Source organism: Mesoplodon bidens (assembly GCF_964165515.1).
Source record: "Mesoplodon bidens genome assembly, chromosome: 11".
Classification (NCBI taxonomy): Eukaryota; Metazoa; Chordata; class Mammalia; order Artiodactyla; family Ziphiidae; genus Mesoplodon; species Mesoplodon bidens.
In genome coordinates this window covers 6934487-6959145 of record NC_138167.1, presented here as the reverse complement: position 1 = coordinate 6959145, position 24659 = coordinate 6934487, and the positions used below count along the sequence as shown (strand labels likewise).

At 42.7% G+C, this 24659-nt stretch overlaps 2 protein-coding genes, 1 long non-coding RNA gene and 1 pseudogene across 6 annotated transcripts in view; 2 read left to right on the top strand and 2 right to left on the bottom strand.

The window, feature by feature from the left end:
- The window catches only part of LOC308624947, a 49185-nt gene extending 42428 nt beyond the window's left edge, over nt 1-6757 (bottom strand). The window contains exons 1-2 of the long non-coding RNA XR_014017026.1: nt 6700-6757; nt 4349-4509 (exon numbers count right to left, since the gene is read on the bottom strand). This is a non-coding gene — a long non-coding RNA (uncharacterized lncRNA). The remainder of the gene's footprint in view (nt 1-4348; nt 4510-6699) is intronic.
- A 2801-nt stretch (nt 6758-9558) lies between these two features.
- M6PR (mannose-6-phosphate receptor, cation dependent) lies at nt 9559-20904 on the top strand. The gene is made up of 7 exons (XM_081249644.1): nt 9559-9794; nt 15068-15247; nt 16089-16255; nt 17294-17403; nt 17679-17809; nt 18670-18796; nt 19268-20904. The coding sequence occupies exons 2-7, from the start codon at nt 15069-15071 to the stop codon at nt 19388-19390; spliced, it is 837 nt and encodes a 278-aa protein (XP_081105770.1). The 5' UTR covers nt 9559-9794; nt 15068; the 3' UTR covers nt 19391-20904.
- On the top strand, nt 9811-14331 carry LOC308625458 (small ribosomal subunit protein eS6-like; annotated as a pseudogene). Its single transcript has one exon. The product of its transcript is annotated as a small ribosomal subunit protein eS6-like (transcript).
- The window catches only part of PHC1 (polyhomeotic homolog 1), a 21894-nt gene continuing 17583 nt past the window's right edge, over nt 20349-24659 (bottom strand). For all 3 annotated transcript variants that reach the window (XM_081249643.1, XM_081249641.1, XM_081249642.1), the window contains 4 exons: nt 23925-24033; nt 23567-23717; nt 22870-23101; nt 20349-21982 (listed from right to left, as the gene is read on the bottom strand). In XM_081249643.1, coding sequence (XP_081105769.1) covers nt 21828-21982; nt 22870-23101; nt 23567-23717; nt 23925-24033 — 647 coding nt within the window. In that variant the 3' untranslated portion in view covers nt 20349-21827. The remainder of the gene's footprint in view (nt 21983-22869; nt 23102-23566; nt 23718-23924; nt 24034-24659) is intronic.

The following is a 24659-nucleotide window of genomic DNA, read 5'->3' as shown; positions in this document are numbered from 1 at the left end:
GAAAAATTCCTTGGAAAACACAATTTACCAAACTGACACAAGAAGAAATTTTTGAATAACTCTCTTTTCACTCAAAAAATTGAATTCGTTAGTACAAACCTTCCCATTAAGAAAGCTTCTGGGGCTTCCCTGGTGGCACAGTGGTTGAGAGTCTGCCTGCCGATGCAGGGGACACGGGTTCGTGCCCCGGTCCGGGAAGATCCCACATGCCACGGAGCGGCTGGGCCCATGGGCCATGGCCGCTGGGCCTGCGCATCCGGAGCCTGTGCTCCACAATGGGAGAGGCCACAGCAGTGAGAGGCCCGTGTACCGCAAAAAAAAAAGAAAAAAAAGAAAGCTTCTGTTTACCAAGGGGGAAGGGGGGCTATAAATTGGGATATTGAGATTGACATATACACACTACTATATATAAAATAGATAACTAAAAAGACCTACTGTATAGCACAGGGAACTCTATTCAATACTCTGTAATGACCTATATGGGAAGAGAATCTAAAAAAAGAGTGGATATATGTATAACTGACCCACTCTGCTGTATAACAGAAACTAACACAACAGTGTAAATCAACTCTACTCCAATAAAAAAATTAATTAAAAAATAATATAAAAATTTAAATTTAATTTTAAAAAAACAAAGCTTCTGTTTTGTAGTCACTTTGCTGCACAGCAGAGACTGGCACAACATTGTAAATCAACTATACTTCAATTAAAAAAAAAAGAAAGAAAAAGAAAGCTTCATGTTCAGATGACTTCAAATAGCATATTACATCAAACTTTAAGGAATAAATAACACAATCCCTTCAGAAAACAGAAAATGAAAGTACACCCTCCAACTTATTTTAGGAGGCCATCATGACCCTGAGAAAAAATTACAAGTATGTAAATTACAGACCCCAACCCTCATAAATATAGACATCAAAATCTTAAAAAAAAAAAAAACTATCAGCAAATCAAATCCAGAAGAACATAAAAGAGGTAATTCATCATGACAAAGTGTGGTTTATTCCAAGAACAAAGCAAGAATGTCTAATTTTACCATTTCTATTCAACACTGTACAGAAAGAACTAGACAAGAATAATAAATAAAAGATCAAAAGATAGTAGAATTTACCAGTGAAGCCATCTGTGCCTAAAGTTTTCTTTATGGGAAGCTTTTAACTATAAATTCAATTTAATGGATAGTGAGATATTCAAGTTATGTATTTTTTCTTGAGTTAACCTCAGTAGTTTGTGTCTTTCAATAAATCTGTTCTTTTCATCTAAGTCAGGAGTGAGCAAACATTTTCTGTAAAAGGCCACATAGTAAATATCTCAGGCTTTTCTGGCAATATGGTCTTCTCACAACTACTCAACTCAGCCATTATAGTACAAAAACAGACACGGATAAATATAAACAAGTATGTGTGTCTGTGTTCCAATAAAACTTTATTCACAAAAGGGGTGGCAAGTGAATTAATGTCAATTAGTCAAGTTAGTTGATGGTGTTGTTCAAGTCTCCTATATCACTGCAGATTTTCTGTCTATGTTAATTATGAGAAGAGGATATTGAAATCTCCAACTATATTGTCAATTTGTCTTTTTCTCTCAAATTCTCTCAGATTTTGCTTCACCTATTTTAAAGCTGTTATTAGCTACAAACATATGTCCTCTTGATGATCTGATTCTTTTATCCTTATGAGCCTTTTTTTTTTTTTTGCGGTACACGGCCCTCTCACTGTTGTGGCCTCTCCCATTGCGGAGCACAGGCTCCGGACACGCAGGCTCCGGACGCGCAGGCTCAGCGGCCATGGCTCACGGGCCCAGCCGCTCCACGGCATGTGGGATCTTCCCAGACCGGGGCACGAACCCGTGTCCCCTGCATCGGCAGGCGGACTCTCAACCCCTGCGCCACCAGGGAAGCCCTAATCTCTGCCTTTTAATTGGAGTATTTAGGCCATTTTAGATCATGTGATTATCATTATAGGTAGCCTTATATCTACTATCTTGTTATTTATGTGTTTGATTTATTCTTTGTTCATTTTTTCCCTATTTTCCTGATCTTTTTTATAAAATTGAATGTCTTTTATGATTCCATTTTATCTCCCTTATTGGTATATCAGTTATACCTTTCTCTTTCCTTGTTTCCTCTTTTCCTTCTTCCTTCATTCCTTCTTTCCTTTTTTAATTTCTTTGGCTGCTTCATGTGGCTTGCAGGATCTCAGTTCCCTGACCAGGGATTGAACTCGGGCCATGGCAGTGAAAGCCCAGAATCTTAACCACTAGGCCACCAGGGAACTCCCTTTTCTTTTTTTTTTCTTTTTTCTTTTTCTTTTTTTGAATGCTCTAGAGTCTCCATTATATCTTTAATCACATTCTTCCTCCAAATAATATTATACCACTTCATGTATATCAAATGAACCTTACAATAGTATACTTTCTCTCCCTCTCCCTGGCCATTGTCAAACATTTTACTTCTACCTACATTATAAATTCCACAATAGATTGTTAATATTTTTCTTTTAATCAGGCATTAATCTTTTAACGGTATCTTTTAAAATTAGAACAAAAGTGTTTTATAGTTATATTTATCATTGCTAAAGTTCTTCATTTCCTTACATAATTCTAAATTCCCATGTGGTATAATTTTCCTTCTGGAAGAAGAACTTCCTTTAATATGTATTTTAGTGGTCTGTTTGCAATGAATTCCTCATCTTTTGTTCATCTGAAAAAAATTTTAATTTGCCTTCATTTTTTAAAATTTATTTATTTTTATTTTTGGCTGTGTTGGGTCTACATTGCTGCAGGTGGGCTTTCTCTAGTTGCACTGAGCAAGGGTTACTCGTTGCAGTGCATGGGCTTCTCACTATGGTGGCTTCTCTTGTTATGAAGCATTGGCTCTAGGCACGCAGGCTTCAGTAGTTGTGGCACATGGGCTCAGTAGTTGTGGCTCATGGGCTGTAGAGCGCAGGCTCAGTAGTTGTGGCCCACAGGCCTAGTTGCTCCGCAGCATGTGGGATCTTCCTGGACCAAGGCTTGAACCCGTGTCCCCTGCATTGGCAGGCAGATTCTTAACCACTGTGCCGTCAGTGAAACCCCTGCCTTCATTTTTTTAAAGGTATTTTTGTATGTATACAATTCTAGGTTGACAGGGTTCTCCTCCCCCACAAAAGTACTTTACAGGTGTCTAATTTTGTCTGACTTGCATAGTTTCTGATGTGAATTATGCCACTGTGTTTTTTCCCCTCTGGCTGCTTTTAGGATGTTCTATTTATCACAGCTTTTCAACAGCTTGATAATAATGTGTCTTCATGTTTCTTCTGCTTGATATTCATTGAATATCTCTGATTTGTAAATTTATAGTTTTCATCAAATTCTGAAAAATTTTGGCCAATATATTTTCTGTCCTCTTTCTGAAGCTTTAATTTTAAATATATTTGATTGCTTGATATTGTACCATAAGTAACTGAAGTTCTGGGTTTTGGGGGATTTTTTTGGAGGGGGAGGGTCTTTTATCCTCCTGTGTTTATTTTGGATATTTTCTAATGATATGTCTTCAAGTTAATTAACTTTCCTGGGACTTCCCTGGTGGTCCAGTGGTTAAGAACCTGCCTTCCAATGCAGGGGACACAGGTTCAATCCCTCTTCGGGGAACTAAGACCCCACATGTCACGGGGCAACTAAGCTCATGTGCCACAACTTGAGAGCCCGCACGCTGCAACTACAGAGTCCACACACTCTGGAGCCCACTCGCCACAACTAGAGAGAAGCCCATGTGCCGCAACGAAAGATTCCGTAAGACCCAGTGAAGATCCTGCATGCCAGAACTAAGACCCGATGCAGCAAAAATAAATAAATAATTTTTTAAAAAAATTAACCTTTCCTTCTGTAGTTTCTAGTCTACTGTTGATTCCATTCAGTATATTTTCATTGCATCATTTCAGATATTGTATTTCTCATCTGTGGAAGCATAATTTGGTTTATTTTTAAAATACCTTGCCTTTTTCTCTTTATAATGTTCAATGTTCCTCTTATCTACTGAACATATGAAGTGTATTTATAATAGCTATTCTAACATCCTTTCTACAAATTCTTTCATCTTTTTCATTTCTGGTTCAGTTTCTAATGACTGATTTTTCTCCTGGTTATGGGTTATATTTGCCTCCTTTGCATGCCTGATAATCTTTTGCTGGATTCCAGACATTGTGAATTTTATGCTGTTGGTGCCAAATTGTCTTGAGCTCTTTTCAAAATTTTTGGCTTTTGTTATTGGACACAGTTACTTGGTACCAGTTTGATACTTTTGAGGCTTACTTTTTGACAAGAATTAGTAAGCAGAGGCAACTGTAAGCAAGGATAAGCAGGGGCTCACCTTATTTTCCTTCTCTCAGGAATTACTGTCCTGTACTGCCTGTTGTCCAGTATCTGAAAACCACTGTTTCATATATTTTCGTTTTCCAGTTGTTTCAGATGAGAAAATAAATCCAGTCCCAGTTACACCATAATGGCCAGAAGTTCAAAAGAAAGAAGCAACTGCCAAAATAAGTAAATTTAGTAAGGTTACAGGATATAGGTCAAAATACAAAAATCAACTGTATTTTTATACACTACTAGCAAACATTCATTTAAAAAAAACTTTCACAATATTTTCAGTTATAAAAGCATCAAAATATGAGTACTTGGGAATAAATGTGACAAATGACATGTAAGACCTCCACACTGAAAACTATAAAATATAGCTGAAAGAAATTAGATAAGACCTAAATAAATATCCTATCCATGGATTGTAAAATTCAACATTGTTAAAATGTCAGTTTTCCTCAAATTTACCTTTAGATTCACATTAATCCCAATTATAATTCCAGCAAGATTTTTTAAATAGAAATTGACAGGTTGATTCTAAACATACTTATGGAAATGCCAAAACAATCTTGAAAAAACAAGGAAGATTTATACTAACTTACTTCAAGACTTATAAAGCTGGAAGAAGCAAGACAGGGTGTTGTTGTCATAATAATGAACAAAGAGATCAATGGAACAGAATTAAGTCCAGAAACAGAATCACATGTATATAGTCAACTGATTTTCAACAAAGTTCCAAAGCAACTTAAGGGAAAAAGAAAAGTGAACAAACATTACTGGAAGACCTATACATCCATGTGGGAAAAAAGCTGACCTCGACCCTACCTCAACAATACAAAAAAATTAATTCAAAATTGCTTACAGGGACTTCCCTGGTGGCACAGAGGTTAAGACTCTGTGCTCCCAATACAGGGGGCCCAGGTTTGATCCCTGGTCAGGGAACTAGATCCCACATGCATGCTGCAACTAAGAGTTCACATGCCACAACTAAGGAGCCCAGCCGCTACGACTAAGACTCAGCGCAACCAAATAAATAAACAAAATAAATATTTTTTAAAAAACTTTAAAAAACTGATTACAGATACAAACATAAAAGCTAAAACTATAAAGCTTCTTGGAAGAAAACATAGATACAACCTAAATACCCATCAAAAGAATAGATCAACAAGTTGTGAAATATTCATACAATATAATACTATCTAGCCAAAAAAAGAGAAAAACCTTGCTACTGATATATGTAACAACAGAACCTCACAGACATCATATTGAGTGAAAGAAACCAAACATAGTATATGATTCAATTTTATATGAAATTCTGGAAGAGACAAAATTAATCTATGGTAAAAATTTCAGAGCAATAGTTGCCTCTAGGCCTAGGAGAATGACTGGAAAAGGGCATGAGGTAATTTTCTTGGGTGATGAAAATCTGCTAAGTCTTGATTAGAAGGGGGTTACAGTTATGATGCATTTGTCAAGATTCACTGAATTCTATACTTAAGAGTTGTGGGACTTCCCTGGTGGTGCAGTGGTCAAGAATCCGCCTGCCAATGCAGGAGACACGGGTTCGAGCCCTGGTCCAGGAAGATCCCACATGCCGCAGAGCAACTAAGCCTGTGTGCCACAATTACTGAGCCTGCACTCTAGAGCCCACGAGCCACAAGTACTGAGCCCATGTGCCACAACTACTGAGGCCTGCGTGCCTGGAGCCCGTGCTCCGCAACAAGAGAAGCCATGGCAATAAGAAACCCGCGCACCGCAGGGAAAAGTAGCCCCCATTCATCACAACTAGAGAAGGCCCGCATGCAGAAACGAAGACCCAACACAGCCATAAATAAATAAATAAATTTTAAAAAGCATTGTGAATTTCATGATTTATACATTTTACCTCAATAACAAAAAAATAAAACTTTAAACAAACATTGAACTCTAATTAGTAGGCTTGCTTTACCAGTTATAAAATTACTTCCTGTGTTTTCTCATGCGTGAACAAACATATAAATATGTTGAATATAATGGGAGCTGATTTCCCACTCTTGGAAAGATATATAGATATCCTAACTGTCTGCTGAGAGGGACCAAAGCAAGGACACACAAGTAGCAATAAACACCCACTGTAATCAGATCTTGGTTTCTCAGTACCCTTCTCCACGAAAAGGAACCAGGCCGCCTTCGAGATATGACTGATTCTAGGGTAAGAAAAGTTCAAGATCCGCATGGAACATCTATGTGCCCAAAAGTAAAGAACTGCTCAAAAAATGATGGGGACAAGTCCAAAAGACAAAGAAGCCACCATAAAGAGGCTCCCACTGACAGTTCAACAGTGACCCAGTGACCCACAGCCCCCAGCAATTTTTCTCTCACCTCATGAGTGGGCTGCATGTTCCTGTGGCAGGAACCACACCCTTTCTTCAGAGGTCTGAATCTCTCCCCTGTGGGTGGAAAGGTAGCACTTCCTTTAAGTTTCTAAGTTGCTTCCTTTTTAACCCATCTTCAGTCCTCAAGGTAGTAGCTGCATTTTGTAGTTCCTACTTCTGTAAGATTTGTGTGTAACTTACAGTCCTCTCTTATCCCTTTTAGTAATTATTTTTTACTAAAAAACGATGATTTATACTAAATTTTTCCTTAAAATGACTCATGTGGTATCTGTCTTCTGATTGGATGCTGAGTGATACAGGATCATTATTTCCCTCTTAGTCCTATCAAGAAATGCATACCTAAATCAGGAGGCAACATCAGACCAAACCAAAATGAGAGACATTCTACAAAATAAGTGACCTGTACTTTTCCAAATTTCAAGGTCAAATAAGGTAAAGAAAAATGACAACTAATTGCAGTGTGTGACTCTGGCTTTGCTTCTGTGGTTGGGAAAGGGTAAAAAAGTGCTTTAGTTCCTGATTTTGATAATTATACTGTGGTAATTAAGAATGTCATTATTCTTAGGAAATACACAATGATGTACTTAGTGGTAATGGGGAACTTACCCTCAGATTGTTCAAAATAAAAGTGTGTGTGTGTGTGTGTGTGTAGGGAGGATGGGGGGGAGAGACCAATAAAGCAAATGGGGCAACATGTAAATACTTGGCAAACCTAGGTAGAGTGTATACAAGAGTTCTTTGTACTCTTCTTGCATCTTTTCTAAAATGTTTAATTTATTGATACATTAAAATTGAAAATTACCAAAAACAAAAATATATTTAGCCCTTGAAATATGTTAAATATGATCATTTTTTAAAGGAGGGCATCAATAAAAGTTCAAAATTGAAATCTGGTTCAAGATGGCAAATTGAATACATGCATAATGGGACTGAGAAACTACCAAACAAATATCAAAAGATTGCTAAGCAGATCAGAAAACGTGAGCAGGTAGAGTGTATTTGACAGTGAAACCACAGCAAAACCTGTAACAAAAAACTCACACAGGACAAAGCTCTTGAGAGGTTAAAAAAGGAATTCCCAACAGAGCTCCCACCTCAGAGTCGACAAAAGAGCAGGTCTGGGACAATTTTCAAAGCCATGAATTGAAGCAAGCATCAGAATACCTAGCTCTTTCAAGCACCCTTCCCTTTTCTGCACATACTAAAGAGGAGGCAGCCTCAACATTTGCTTTTAGGAACCTCCTAGAAGCGCTTTCTTAATATTTTTATTGGAGTATAGTTGATTTACAATGTGTTAGTTTCTGCTGTACAGCAAAGTGAGTCAGTTATAGACACACGTATATCCGCTCTGTTTTTAGATTCTTTTCCCATATAGATCATTACAGAGTATTGAATAGAGTTCCCTGTGCCATTCAGTAGATTCTTATTAGTTATCTAATCTATACATAGTAGTGTGTATGTGTCAATAGACAAATTACTTTTATTATTAGAAAGCTACTCATCTTTCAATTTTCGTATTTTTTACTTGAAGACACATCCAAACCCAACCCAGATATACCACCTAGCCTGAATTGAATGTACCAGTTAATAAACAAATGCAGTTTCCTATAGTGAGTATAACGCAGTGTCGAGAGCATGAACTCTGGACTGTAAACACAACCTATATAACTAACTTATCCCTAAATGATGGAGCCGGAATACTGACTCCATAACTTAGTAGCTGTGGGGCCCAGGGTAAGTAAAAAAAAAAAAAAAAAAAAAAGTCACTTAGCCTCTGTCGCCTTTAATTTATTCATCTGTAAAATGGGGATAACATACTTCCTCAGTAAGCTGGTCGTGAAGGTGACGTGAATTGATACTCGTTTAAAGCACGTACAACAGTGCCGGGTTTCTCACAGTGTGAGCTTCTATTATTATTCGATTCAAAACGCTGTTCTAGCTCTGGTGAGCTCAAAGAGGAATCAAAATCCAGTCCCCATCCGAGGAGACGTTGGGAGGCGCACGCAAATGCAACGGAGGAATCAAAGCAGAAAGAAACCAGACTAAAGCCAGGTGCGAGCAGCCAGCGGGCACTGGGAGGACGGAACGGTTCCAGCTGAAGAGGGTGAGTCCAGGAGTCACAGGAGCCTATGAACCGAGTTCTATGAACGGGTTGGGCTTCCACATGCGGCTAAGACGCCACACGTGAGAGACACCGCAAAGGATCTTAGCAAAGGCGCAAAGACCACAAATTGACTTGTCTCGGTCAGCAGAAGTGGCTGCAGAGTGTTTATCACACAAAATGCCGGAGGGACGATAAGGCTAACTGGAATAGTAACCCCTGCCGCACCTCAAGGTGCTAAACCGGAGGCAGGACGTAAGGAACAAAAGTGACGGTAAGAAAGCCAGGAGGACCACAACCCGGTCTCTCTCCACTATCCTCCAGGGACAACGCGACTCGGGGCCAGCACACAGCGAACCAGCGTCCCCCTCAGGCGGCAGACGTTCTGAGGCAGCAACCGGCACGAGAACTACAGCTCCCGCCGCAGCCTGGGGACCTGGCACCGCCCCGCATTTCCACTTCCGCCGCCCTCCGGTCCGACCTACCAGGGAGCGAGCCTGTCGCCTGACCGCGCGTGACCCCCGCGTGACCCCGCGTGACAAGGGCCCGAGCCGAGAGGCCAGGAGGTGGGAGTCTGGGATCCCAGTCAGTAGAAAGGCGACCCGCAAAGGTGGAACTAAACTTGCAAATCTCGATAGGGATTGGAGTTGATGCCGCGAGGGCGGAGCCTAACCCACATGGTCCTGGCCAATCAGCGTCCGGGATGATCTGAGAGGCCGGGAAGGGGAAAGGGGCGAAATGGTTCTACCGTGACATGCCGCGGGGTCTAGTGGGAGGAGCAGTTGCCCAGCGGCCGCCCGGCACTTCCTGTTTCCGGTTCTCGGAGTGGAGCCCAGCGAGGCGCTCGTGGGGTCGCTGGCTCTGCCGCGAGCTCTGGAACCGGGGTCTGCGGCCGGCCCCTCGCTGGTTCTGTCTCCCACCCGCGAGCAGGTACTCGGCCGGGGATTCTGAGCTGTGGCTGCTCCCTTTGCCCGTGACACGTGAGTACGAGGGGCGTGGAGGAGGAGTGGGCTGGAGAGCGCTCACCCGTCGTGGCTGTGACGGGGGCCGGGATCGCTGAGTCTCCCTTGGCCCGGGTTCTAGCCCAAAAATCCAGCTAAGGAGCCTGAGGGTAGAAAGGCGGAGGCGTAAGGTTGGGGAGTTACAGAGTCGCCAAAGGAGTGAGGGAGAAAGGATCTCCAAGACCAGAGTTTGGAAGGCAGGGAAAGGAAGGTCGCTAAGTCTGGAGTCCGTTCGAGGTGTTACTGGATACCCGTAGACGGGATTTTGGCCCGCATTGTAGAGGGAGGTCAGGTGGCATCATTTGTAGAGGGTATGGCTCTAAGCATTTGGAAAGTCGGGAGACTAGACGGGACGCGAATGTCTGGAAGCCTGGAAGAAGTTTGAGAGAGATGAGTGTATGGTACGAAGAGTCGCCAATAGAGGGGTTTGCGTTCCTCTTTGGAGGGGGCTTCCGCCCTTGGGCCATAGAGCTGCTTTCTTAAGGCTTTTCAGCCTTGGGCGGTTCAGCTAGTTAGGGCTGCACTTCTGAAAGTGTGGGCTGCTGGAGACAGGAGATAAGGGCTGTCGCCATCAGAAATGAGCCAGAGAGAAGAAAGTAGAAATTCCACCGAAAAACAGAAAATGGTCATGGCTAGTCTGGGGGAAGTGAGTGGTACAGAGGCCCAGTGATGTAAAGTGTTTCCCAATTCCTGGCTTAGTCATTGGTCATCCCATCGGAGGAGAAGTTTTTAGCCTTAACTGTATAGATCTATCGTAGAAGAAGAAAATTGAAAGGGATTTTTCAAAATCTTTAAGTCCTGCCGCTTGTTTCCAGAGTATGTAGGACAAAGTGTTGCACCTTGAGAATCTAATTGTAGCACAATTAGATGTAAAAAGGGACTACCCAGCCCTTGGATTTCATACTCTTACCAATACATTTTTTCACTCCTTTATTTATCAGAAAATAGCTTTATACCATGATTCATTCAAGTTGCCTTACTAATAACTTCATACATGTTTAATACTTGTATAACCTAAGGCAAGTAACTTAACCTAAGGCAAGTAACTTAAGCTCTGTAGGAATCAGTTTCCTCATCTGTAAAATGGGAGAAATTATACCTACTTTTCTGGGTTGTGAAGATTGACGAACATCATCTAGATAAAGCACTTAGAGCATATGCTACTGAATCAAAGAGAAGCAGCTCAAACGTAGCCAAACCTTAAGCAGGAAAGAGAAGAATATATCTCTTTTTATCTCCTATCTTTTTGAACCAATAATTAAATGAAAGCTAGTTCAACTCAACTAATGCTGACTGCAGGGTGTTCAGCCCTTCATCCTTTCCCAGTTTTGTGAGAGTCTTTGTTCTAATTTGGGGAAAGAAATCATCAACTGTTAACAGATAAGGAACTAACTTTGAAGCCAAAGAACACAGCCTTCTGTGTGAGCATCCCTCCAGAAAATGGTCCTGGATAAAAGAATATTGAAAGCACAGAAAGTTGAAATTTCAAATTGGGTCCTGCTAGTATATAAAGAAAATGTCATGCTTAATCAGTCTACTAAAAGGAGCCTCTTATTTTCGTCAGCTGGTCAAGTTGTGTGGAACAGTGAGTGAATTTAGAGAAGGTAGGAGTTTGAGGTCTGGGTTCTTTATTCCGCCTCCTATTTGGTGAACCGTGTGAGGGGTCACTTCCCCTTCTTGCTTTGTCAAAATGAAAGCAAGACTTTGACTGCCTACTCTGATCCCCCAAAAACTTAATGTGAAAGGAATGGTTAAGTGTAGACCATGAGCTCAGAGCTGCACTATCTGGTTCACTCCACTAGCTGTGTCTAGTTTTCTCCTCTGTAAAATAAGGACAGTCATTATATTTACTGCATAGGGTTTTTGTAAGGCTTAACTGGTTAATGTATGTTAAATGCCTAGCAAAAGGCAAGCACTCTATTAAGTGTTTCCTGTTGATGCTTTGTATGTGTTTATGGGAGCCTCAGACTTTGTGGCTGGCTATACTTATTCTATGGAAACACCTTATTAATATTACTACGATGAATTGATGTTTGGAGTACACCAAGTCGGGGAGATGACTTCCCAAGTATTGGTTGCCCTAGTGGAATGTGGGAAACGGAATGTCAAATGTGGGACTTCCCTGGTGGCGCAGTGGTTAAGAGTCCGCCTGCCAATGCAGGGGACACGTGTTGATCCCTGGTCCGGGAAGATCCCACATGCCGTGGAGCAACTAAGCCCGTGCGCCACAACTACTGAAGCCCACGCGCCTAGAGCCCGTGCTCCACAACAAGAGAAGCCACCGCAATGAGAAGCCCGCGCACCGCAACAAAGAGTAGCCCCTGCTCGCCGCAACTAGAGAAAGCCCGCACACAGTAATGCAGACCCAACACAGCCAAAAATAAATAAATAAATAAAATTTTTAAAAAAGAATGTCAAATGTAAGTTCGTTTAGCTCTTTATCATGGTGCCTCAGAGGCGGTTGGCCACTTCAGGATGAAGTTGAACATCTCTTACCCAGCCAGTGGCTGCCAGAAACTCATTGAAGTGGATGATGAACAAAAACTTCATACCTTTTGTAAGAAGCATATGGCCACAGAAGTTGCTGCTGATGCTCTGGGTGAAGAATGGAAGGGTTATGTGGTCTGAATCGGTGGGAACAACAAACAAGGTTTTCCCCATGAAGCAGGTGTCTGGACCCATGGTAGAGTCTACTCGCTACTGAGTAAGGGGCATTCCTGTTACAGACCAAGGAGGACTGGAGAAAGAAAGCACAAATCTGTACGGGGTTGCATTGTGGATGCCAATCTGAGTGTTCTCAATTTGGTCATAATGGAAAAAGGGGAGCAGCATATTCCTGGACTCACAACTTCGCCTCGTTTGCTGGGGCCCAAAAGAGCTAGCAGAATCCACAGACTTTTCAGTCTCTCTCTATGTCCGCCAGTATATTGTGAGAGAAAATCCCTAAACAAAGAAGGTAGGAAACCTAGGACCAAAGCACACAAGACTCAGCGTCTTGTTACTCCACGTGTTCTGCAACACAAACGTCAGCATATTGCTCTGAAGAAACAGCGTACTAAGAAAATAAGGAAGAGGCTGCAGAATATGCTAAACTCTGGGCCAAGTGAATGAAGGAGGCCAAAGAAAAACACGAGGAACAGATTGCCAAGAGACGGAGGCTGTCCTCTGAGAGCTTCTACCTCTAAGTCTGAGTCCAGTCAAAAACGAGATGTTCTAAGAGTAACAAATAAATGAGATCAGATATCCAAAAAAAAAAAAACGTAAGTTTGTTGAGGAGAGTGGAGAAAATTTATTCAGGTACCTATTAGTACCCATTAAATTCTGCCTGTTTTAAGTTTTATGTGCTAAAAATGCAGTGGAGTCGGTGGACCAGCATGACAAAGAATTAAAGGACTTTAAAAGAGTATTCAAACCGAAGTCCAGACTTGTAGTATGGAAGCATTTTATCATAAGTGAGAAAAGTTTGGAAGAATTGAATCTTTGTATCAGAAAAATTGGTGATACTGTTATAAAATTAACCAGTAGTGATGGCCTAAGGGATCATTAATGGATACCAAAGTGAATTCTTTGGAAAGGGTAAATCAGTGTATCCTGGGTGTAAAGATGGAATTAGAGAAAAGAAAATGAGTTTGGGAAACAGCCGCATGTTTCCATTCCTAAAGCAGTACAAGCATCAGATTAATTGGATATGCTAAATTGTAAAGTGACGTGATGAATCCCAAGAGTTATCAGCAATTGGAAGCTAGAAGCTCTTGAGGTTCATGACTTGTGGAGCCTGAGGTGGGTTTTGGAATGCTTATTCAAACCACTCATTTGAACCTAGTGAATTTTGTTCTTCCTGTCATTTAAATGATTGAATGATTTTTCCAGAGGTGAGACATCAGAACAGGTAGATGTCGAGTTTTAGGTGCTGTGGCTGTGTTTATCTCTGTTCATCATTCTTATGGTGAATATGAACAAAGACTGTTAGATGCTTCTGAATATTAAAATGAGGACTTAGGTCCCAAAGTATTCAAGTCTTTTTCTCTATTTTACATCTTTCTTAATAACTTCCAACTAGCCCTTATCAAGTGTCAACTGTAATTCGAGTATTATCTTATGGAGGGCCACTGGTTTAAGCAGTATTTATGAACCAGTTTTGAACTCTAAATAATGAGACATCTTAATGTAATTTCTCACCAGATGGTAAAGAGGCAAGGATGTCTCCACCAGGCTGTCATAATTTAATGCTTTTTGTTCTTTCCTTTCCCTCTTCTCAGCCCCATGGTTTGTTCTGAAGGACTTACCTATGAATTAGACTGAAAGTGACTGATATATAGAGTTTCCCGACACAGGTGATAGATATATATGTGCATGTGTGTATATACATATGTATATGTATATCTGTATATGGGTTTCCTAACACAGGTGCTCTTGGCACAGAGATATTAAAAGGTAATATTTATTGGGCTTCCCTGGTGGCACAGTGGTTGAGAGTCCGCCTGCTGATGCAGGGGACACGGGTTCGTGCCCCAGTCTGGGAAGATCCCACATGCCGCAGAGCGGCTGGGCCCGTGAGCCATGGCCACTGAGCCTGCGCGTCCGGAGCCTGTGCTCCGCAGCGGGAGAGGCCACAACAGTGAGAGGCCCTCATACCGCAAAAAAAAAAGTAATATGCCAAAGAATCTTATAGTTTCTGCGTAATCAAAATACTGTTCATTAGTCACACTTAAGTATTCTCTAGGCCACTGATTGGTTCTTCTGACAGTTTCTAGGACCAAAAATGTGTTTTTCTCCCAATACAGCTTAGAAGTCTAGACATTCTTTTTTTGTGCGCACCTTGCAGAAATCTCAACAACAATCTGTAGACGCTAACTCTTCACCAAGGCCACTGCTGTCCTCTTTGTTGAATGCACATGAAAGGGGCACGAGAAGGACAGGAGGTGACCAGTGGTGTCAGGCAAGGGAGTCAGCTAGGAAGACGCTTTTGAAATAAGTTTTAAAAAGAAAAAGAGAAACCTGGAGACTTAAGATTCCAATTCTGAATATTAAATAGTGGGGGAAACAGAACTTGAAATGGAGACAAGAAAATAAAGCCCAACATCATAATAATGAAGAAAACTGGCTAGTGTAAAATAATAGGTGGTGGGTGGAAGATTAAAAGGTTAAAAAAAATACCATTCATTTATGACACATTCATATGCTTTATTTCTTTCCCTTCTCTCCCGATCCTCTCCCTCTTTCCCTAACACACACACTCCCTCTCCCAAAAGGATGTTCCCCCTCTACAGCTCCTGGAGGACTGGCCTGCTGCTGCTGCTGCTGCTGGCTGTGGCAGTAAGAGAATCCTGGCAGACCGAAGAAAAAACATGCGACCTGGTAGGAGAAAAGGATAAAGAGTCAGAGAAAGAGTTGGCTCTACTGAAGAGGCTGACGCCGCTGTTTAACAAAAGGTAAATGAGAAGAATCTTAAAGGGCTTGAGGAGACAACTTTATTAAAGAATCTCTTCCTCCTCTTACTGATTTTATTTTAGTATTTTATTTACTAGTATTTAGTATGTAGTACTGATTTTATTCCCCCCCCAACATAGGGGGGATTCATGTATCATAACCTCCTCTGAGAGACGGTTCTAATCTGAACTTTAGCAATATTAGTCTTATTTGGCCATGCTATCTTGCTTTCCTTCATGATATAGAGCACATGCTCAGCCCAGTGTTCAGCAGCCGTGTGCAGGTACCTTATGCAGAAGAGTAGCGGTTTCCAAGACTGGATCCAAGAAACCAGCTCATAGGAACTAAAAAGCATTATTTGATGCCTGGATATTTAGAAGTATCAGAATCACATATTTAGGCCTACTGTATCATCATAAGCGTCAGGAATCTTCTGGTATATAAATCTGAAGATAATCTTTAAGGAAGGAGGGTCCTTTAAGGTCCTTCCTTCCTTTAAGGAAGGAAGATAATCTTTAAGGAATCTCATGAACATAGACCCTCACTCAAGGGGAAGTAGTAGCTAATGTTTTAGCATAGTCTAGAGCAATTATTCTAGAAATATCTAGAATACTAGCTGTCTTGGATTCTGTATTTTAATCAGTCATCATCAACAGTTAGGGTGTTCTGTCTGGGTCATGGATATCTCATGATGCAACAGATATTATTCACTAGGACGTTTAGCCGTGACATCAGATAAATAAGTTGAGTGCACCATTGTTGTTGTTGTTAAAAAGGAAAACTGCTCTTCCTAAGGCCGACAGCTGTAACTGTCCTCTTCCTTCTCCTCTCTTCTCCTCACAGCTTTGAGAGCACCGTGGGCCAGGGCTCAGACACGTATATCTACATGTTCCGGGTGTGCCGAGAAGTTGGCAACCACACCTCTGGGGCAGGCCTGGTGCAGATCAGCAAAAGTAATGGGAAGGAGACAGTCGTCGGGAGACTCAATGAGACTGAGATCTTCAACGGAAGTAAGCTTCTCCCTGTTGGTCAGTTAACTGAAGCCCTCTGTTAATCCTGTATGTCTCAGCCCTTCCCAGGCTCTTCAGTGCACCATACGGTATGTGTGGTTCAGCTCACCTGAGACACCTGCAAACCACAGGATACCTAGTTCCACAGCTCCTCCACAGCCAAGGCTCAGGACATTTATGTGTTTGTTTTAAAGTGAGATCAAGCTTTTTTTGCAAACCAGTCAGTCTACAGAAATTTCCCCACCATCTTGAGTTATGTTGATAATATTTCTCAAAAGTCATAAAATCATATTGCTGGAAAGGACTATGTGAGCAACTATGGTCCGTTTTCCTCCCTTAAGCAGATAAATAAATTATTCATTGCACATTGTTGCTCCTATAAATAACATAATAAAAAACAATGTCAAGAGTTTGGGGCTAGGGGTCAGACTGGATTTTTGATCCAGCTCTTATTTATTTGTCCTGTGACTTTGAAAAATTATTTCACCTTTTTGTTTTCTCATATGCAAAATTGGAAGCAGTCCTTACCTGATTCACCTCACGTGATTATTGATCAGATGATACTTTGCGAAAGAAATTTGAACACAGTAAATACTAAAGAGGGAAAAATGCCCCTCAGTCTTCAAAATCATCCACTTTGAATTTATCTGTGGTGACTTTATGATCTTAGGCTTTCCCTTGCCACCAAGTAATTGTATGGAACCCCTCCTTTTGATGTTAGCAGGTATTCGGAAAATGAGTCATGATTATAAGGTATGGATCATAATTGTATTTGCACTATGAGTTGCCTTAATTTTTGTGGAAAATTAAGGTTATTCTTGTATGACTGTCTGATTCCTAGTCGTCTTAATAAGGGAACACATAGCTGTTATAAAGGAGCAAGGTTTAGCTGCTGTTTCTGGTATACAGAGCTCATCCTGAAAGGGTTATTTTAATTACAGCCCATTTCATTGAACTCACTTCCACTCTACCACAGTGCCCAGGTCTGCCTCTGCTTTTCCCGCACCCCAAAGCTCCATTTTCCTTGTCCCTCCTCAGGTAATTGGATCATGCTGATCTATAAAGGGGGTGATGAATATGACAATCACTGCGGCAAGGAGCAGCGTCGGGCAGTGGTGATGATCTCCTGCAATCGACACACCCTAGCGGTGAGGCACCCTGGGGCCTAGGAGCCTAGAGGAAATGAAAGGACTGGCCTGAGGTGGGAGAGACTGTCCAGAGGGAACAAGATAATTGGGAGGGAGGAGATAAAACAAGAAGTTCAGCTTTTCCTGAGTCATAGGCACCCGTGTTCCATCATACATGGAAGAGGAGGTTTTCAACCAGGAGAAAACACATGTTTTGGGGGTTTTGTGGGTTTGTGCTTTTTTCAGACAGGCGTGAGACGCAACATAAATGTTGTGTTCTGTCCTCTTGTCATCAGGACAATTTTAACCCTGTGTTTGAGGAGCGAGGCAAAGTCCAAGATTGTTTCTACCTCTTTGAGATAGACAGCAGCCTGGCCTGTTCCCCAGAGATCTCCCACCTCAGTGTGGGTTCTATCTTACTTGTCACGTGAGTACTTTTTCCTTTATCAGTCCAAACTTTTTTTTTTTAACTCCACAATTACTTGGAGGTCTATAGGTACAAATAGTTTGTGTGCATGCATGTTATACTGTAATTTGTAAAAATCCTCTTTAAACTCTGTGCAGGTTTTTAAAAATGACTTAATGTTTTATCGCCAATAAATATTTGCATTTGGATGTAGGGTTTTTCCCCTACTGGAGGGCTGGACAGTTTTTAATATGCTGCCATTACATTATTAGAACTTTTTTTTTTTAATAAATTTATTTATTATTTTTATCTTTGGCTGCATTGGGTCTTTGTTGCTGCGCACGGCTTTCCCTAGTTGCGTCAAGCGGGGGCTACTCTTGGTTGTGCAGCTCGGGCTCTAGGTGCATGGGCTTCAGTACTTGTGGCTCGTGGGCTCTAGAGTGCAGGCTCAGTAATCGTGGTGCATGGGCTTAGTTGCTCCGCGGCATGTGGGATCTTCCCGGACCAGGGCTCGAACCCGTGTCCCCTGCTTTGGCAGGCGGATTCTTAACCACTGCGCCACCAGGGAAGCCCTAGATTATTAGAACTTTTAAAGAAATGGAGCTGTATATCTAATGGTGACTGTTCTCAGCCCTAAGTCAGAGTCACAAACTCTTATTTTATTCTGATCATTCTGGTTTTCTCAGGCTGACACTCTAATTGGTTTTCTAAGGACCTACCAGCCCCCTTGTTCATTCAACTGACTACCCCTTTTGTTTTTCCTTTCATTTTTATGGAACACAGCTTAGGAAACAGGTAGCAATGAATATAGAGATTATCTTTAGTATCTGAGTCTTACTATTTCTTGGTTTTTGAGTATAGATGTCTTTCTCCCTCAACAGGTTTGCATCGCTGATCGCTGTCTATATCATCGGGGGGTTCCTGTACCAGCGACTGGTGGTGGGAGCCAAAGGAATGGAGCAGTTTCCCCACTTGGCCTTCTGGCAGGATCTTGGCAACCTGGTAGCAGTAAGTAACAGGGCAGCTGGCTGAGTCCGTGGCCTACAGACAAGGTTCAATGACCAGCCATCCTGGTTTGCCCAGACTGAGGGGTTTCCCAAGACACAGGACATAGGGTGCTAAAACCACAAAAGTCCCAGCAAACCAAGACAGTTGGTTGCCCTAGTACAGGTAAGCAACATAGCATCTTAGTGTCTGGCCTTGCTAAGGCTTGGCTGGAAGAGCAGTCCTTTTGCTGAGATTTGGGAACCTGATACAGCTCTTAAGGGGCCTAGGTGAGGAAAGGGTGAGGCCAAGTTAGAACCTGTCTGTTCTTCCCCACATTTGATTCAGGCTGATCCTTGGAGCTTTGGGGTTTTCTCTTCGTTATCCCTGGAGAAAACCAGTTCCTGCCACATTCTTAGAACATAAACATACTCTGCCCACCTAAAAGCTGCTGATTTCAAATGATCGTTTCCTTCCTTTCCTTTCCCCCTGCAGGATGGTTGTGACTTTGTGTGCCGATCTAAACCCCGAAATGTGCCTGCTGCGTATCGTGGTGTGGGGGATGACCAGCTGGGGGAGGAGTCAGAAGAGAGGGATGATCATTTATTACCGATGTGATTTCACTTTAAATGTCCGGCTTCTTCAGCCCCCAAACCAAAGCATCCTCAGCCAGGTTTCTTAAGCAGCCTCCGCTCCAGTCTCTCATCTCACCCTTAATATTGCTCTTGCTTTCCGGTTTGCTTTTGGTTTGCATCCACTTGTCAGTAGCAGAAATGCCTTCCCTTTGTTCCCTATTTGTTTTCCCTCCTGAGAGGTACAGTTGTAGGACAGAGAGAATATAATAGGGCCAATGACAGCAGAGGCTGTTGCACTGTCTCTTGGTATCAGAAAGTCCAAGTAGGGGAGTTATCATGAGCAAAAGGGTACGGCAGGCTCCCTGACCCTTCCTTTTTTAAACACATCTTCACAAGTTTTTGAGACACTGGATTTCTTTAATTTAAAAAAAAAAAAAAAAGCAAAGAAACATTATTTATACAAGGTTTGATTGCTTTCATGCTGTTACTCTGTACCCTCCAGTAGTAGTCTCCGTGAGAATCTGGATGTAATTTCTTGCTGCTTGGAACTATTTTGCAGTGATTACTTGGTTGTAGTCCAAGTACTGCCATTTGGTTTGAGCCTGGTGATGTCATAGACTTAATTCTCCCACCTCTGGGATTAGGATGGGAAAATTTTAAATTTCCCAATTAGAGGATTACAAGGTACCATACATCATTTGCTGGCATTGGAGTGACTTTATCGCTGGAGCTAGGACCTGGATTGTAGTCTTAGGTTATTGGTCCATCGGCAGCCAAAATGCCTAATCCAGGAGTCCAGTCCATTGGAAAGGGACATTGAAATTGACCTCCTATGCTGCCGGTGTTCCAGAAAAGGGAAGTCTGTTTACCTTGTAGTGGGATCTCCTTGATGACTTGCTTCTCCCACTTGCGGTCAAAGCTGGCAAAGCTTTTCTTACTCCTAAAACATTCCCTCTAGCAGTATTTCTAAACATGTTGCACTTTCCTTCGTAGGCATGTCATTTTGACTTTTTTTTTTTTTTTTTTTTTTTGCCCCCAGTCTTCTGGAAAGGGAATGGAGGCAGAAGTGGGACATCCAGGGCTCTGCCACCTTCCGCCCTGGCTGCGGCGGCTGCAGCACTTGTCCCTTTTTCTGGCTCAGGGACGTGTCTTCTTGCCCACGACATTACTTCTGTGGGGAGACGGTCTTAATCTTCTGATGCTTCCACCTTTCTGTTCAGGCCGTGTGCCCAGAAACCTGGCCTGATCTTTGTGTGATAGCGAGCCTGGGCCACTGAAGAGTAACATGGCTCCACTGGACACAGGAGGATGGAATCAATAGGCAGGGGCCTTTCTTAGCCTTTAGAGAAGGAAATGAAATGATTTCATCTTTGGACTTTTAAATACTATTGGAATGATTTTTTTTTCTTCTTTCTAAACAGGGAAAATAATGTTATAAAAGCATCTTTTTTGTTATTTGTTTGCATCCCTCCCCCACACTGTGGTGTTTTAAAAATGCAAAAAATATATGTATACATTTTTTTGTACAAAAACACTTAAAAGATTTAAAAAAAAACACAGTTGGCCTAGTCATTTGTGTGAAAGAAGAGGGTAGATACACTGGAATGATGGAGTAAGAGACAACTGAGACCAATTTTCATCCTTTTACTGAGGAGGAAAAAAAATATTTAATATTTTTGTTGTATAAGGTATAGCGCCTAAGGCAGGTACTTCTATTCCTGACCTCAGTCCCACGCGCTCCTGCTTTATAAAGCTATAGGACAGAGCAGAGTTGGAATGGAAAAGAAAGGTGGGGTAGGAGACAACAGATAAAACTGGAAAGGAGCAGGGGGATGCGGAAAGAAAGACAACAGCCACATGTGTGCCCAAAACTTTTAGTCCCTGCAGCAAATCAGAATGATGCCAACCCAGTCTCTACCCTGGCTGGTGACCCTGCCGTGGATGCAGGAGAAAATATCCAATACTAAGGGAGTGACAACAAAACTCTGGGCCACAGCTACAGTCAGACGATCCAGAGGGAAGAGGGAGTGCCAGATTTTGCTACTTGTGTCACACAAGCTAGAAAACCCTAGCTCCCCCATTGCTGAGGCACACCTACATTCCACCCATTTCCTCGCCTCACCATACTGTACATTCCTCCTCTAGGAGAATTCTGACCCTGGCTAGACACTCCGCTCCGGGATAAGGCCGAGCAGTCCTAGTTCTCTAGACTGCCTCTTTTATAAAGATTGGATTAGGGTAGGTGAGAATCGTAAAGATTTAAAAAATAAAGTAGAACCCAGAGAAATGTCAAAGCTGCCACCATGTAGCACCGGCGACCAATTCTTGCACTTGTCTTCCCTGTCTCAGTAATCCCCTCTACAGAAGACATACATAATTGGAACAGCTCTGTCTTCCCTGTGAAGTCTCTGCTGGCACCAGGTTATAACCTGGACAGTGGGGAGTGTCTGCCTTAGGCTGGTTTGTGCAAGAGGGCCACCTTAGGTCTCCTTGAGGACGTTTATCTTGGCGCAGATCTTGAGGGCAGGGCCCAGCTTGATGTTCATGGCACTCATAAGATGTTCCTCTTTAAGTAATAAAAGGGCCTGTCCATCAATCTCCTGGGAACGAAACTCCTCTGCAATCTCTTGGCAGCCTAGAAGGAAATGATGGGAATATGAATGAGAAACTACACGGTAGTACCAAAGTACTTGTCCTAAATTCAGTAATACAGTGGTCTGAGATGGCAAGCTTTGGAAGCAAAATGAAATCAGAGCAACTGGCTATTTATAAAAACAAAAAGAACCAAGACAGGGACTTCCCTGGTGGCGCAGTGGTTAAGAATCCGCCCGCCAATACAGGGGACGTGGGTTCGATCCCTGATCCGGGAAGATCCCACATGCCGCAAAGCAACTAAGCCCGTGCGCCACAACTACTGAGCCCACACACCTAGAGCAGCCCATGCTCCGCAACAAGAGAAGCCGCTGCAATGAGAAACCCGTGCACCGCGGTGAGGAGCGGCCCCCGCTCACCGCAACTAGAGAAAGCCCGCACACAGCAACGAAGACCCAACGCAGCCAAAAATTATAAATAAATAAATAAATAAATTTATTTTTTTTTTTTAAAAAGAATAGCTTATAAATAATCCTGCCTTGAAGAGAGCAGGGCAACAATGGCTCATTATTTCCTAATCCCCTTCTCCACTGAGAAAAGTCTTTTATCCATGGTGGGTATCCCAATTAAACACATAAAAAAATACTTTATCTAAAAATTTGGTTAAGAATCATAGATGAAAATCAACTGTTGCAAAATTAATGACATAGCAGAGGACAGTCAACCCAGGAAAACTGGGAAACCAGGCTGTGGACAAGTAACTGGAATAAATACCAAGAGTAGAGGCTTCGTCATACCATACTTAAGCCTCTACTGCTTAAGTCCGTTACATTTCCAGTTACAAAAGCCCCTGTGGGATGACCTAAAGAAAACTGTAGGAAAATGAAGCAATACAGGTGACCCGGGTTCTGGTGGACAGGCCCGCGATACCTTGTAGAGAAGCAATAAACTCATACACCTCCTCTACGCTCCAACGGCTAGGATTACTGGACAGGAACACAGGGTTGATGCCATGTAATTCTGGTGTAGGCGGAGCTGTATTGGAGTTCCCCAGGTCACGTTCTCCATGCCCCGCTCGCACGGATAAAGGCCCAGGAGATGTTGGAGAGAGTGCTTCATCGTAACTGGAATTATCTGAACCCCGGCTAGAGTCCTCTTGACCCTACAGAAAAAACCACAAAACAGGTCACAAGTAACAGTGTCATGAGGTTTCCCTCTCCTCTCCCCAGCCACCCTGGGTTTGGATTACTATCGGGCACAGAGGAAAAACTCATCTTAGCACAAGTGAAATAATCTGTACTTCACGTGCAAATGCCCGAAGTCACCACTCCGCTCTCGAGTGCCTTTCAAGTCTGAACTGTATCCCTCAGTTCTCCCCTTCTACCAATGACTGCCCGAGATTCTCCCTCCTCAAACACAGCGGAAGGATTAAGGGACAGGCAACCAGTAAGGTGAGAAGGGACAAAGAGGTCGGGCGGGATCTCTTGGAATTTGGAGGAAGGCAATCAACACAAAACCGGAGTTCTGGTCTCATACTCTTTTTAGCTGGGCAAAGGAACTGCCCTGTGGGGAAGAGGAAGGAAAATGGCCCATTGCTGAGGTAGTGCGCCCCGCACCGGCAGCTCACCCGGTGACGCTTGCCCTGGATCTTGGCACGGGCGATGTCGGAGGAGCTGCGGCGGGGTCCGCGCCGGCGAACGCGGGCGTAGTTGGCTTCTTGAAACTCTTTCATCTTTTTCCTCTTCAGCCGGAATTGGTGGCTACAGCTCACATTATACCTACGGGTCAGGGCACGTGCAGGAGGTCATGAGTGCTGCCAGAGAAGACCACCTTGCTCCCCTGCACTAAATGTGAATTGGGATTTTAAGGACCGATTTGGGGAAGGGAATGAAAGCAGAGGAGACATTAACTATGAGCCCTGAGCAGATCCTAGGGAAGGGGTGTAAGGTTAGATGGAGGGGGGTAAGGGGGGGTGCCTACAGTACCTCTTCGCGCAAGTCATGGAGCAGAATCTCTTGGAGCCGCGGAACTGCTCTGCAGGGGCGTACTTCCCACAGTACTCGCACTTCAGGAGGTTCGCCTTCTTATCTAGCTCTGAAAACAAGGCAGCGCGGGAGGGCTGCATCGGTTTCTGCTGCCACTCAGGCCCCCCGTCAGGCCCAGCGCTGGACTCTAATTACTCTCAGGGTTCCCCCCAAAGACCTACTCAACCTAACTGAGAATCCCTAAAACAATGTTCAAGATCCAAAACCATAAAGAACTGTCTCTCAAGAACATCACAGTCTTCCTAACCTTAAGCCAGACGATTTCCACCTTAAATGACTAATTTTATCCTGACTCACAATCTCAGATTTCAGACAAGACTGCATTTCTGAACAGGAGAGAGGAAAAGATTACTTAATGCCTGGAAAGACATAAGACCTCTCTCCCACAGAAGTTTCCAAAAGCAGGGGGGGAAATGTGAACAGGACTCCTTAACATGTAGTACAGAATCTAGAATAAGGAGAACTGGAAATTAAGATATAGCCTGTATTTTTTTTTTTTTTTTTTTTTTGGCCGCACCCTGCAATATGCAGGATCTTAGTTCCCCAACCAGGGACCAAACCCGTGCCCCCTGCAGTGGAAGCGCGGAGTCCTAACCACTGAGCCGCCAGGGAATTCCCAGAAATAGCCTATTTTAGATCGTCTTTTGAAAAATATATCCTTATAGTAAATAATTC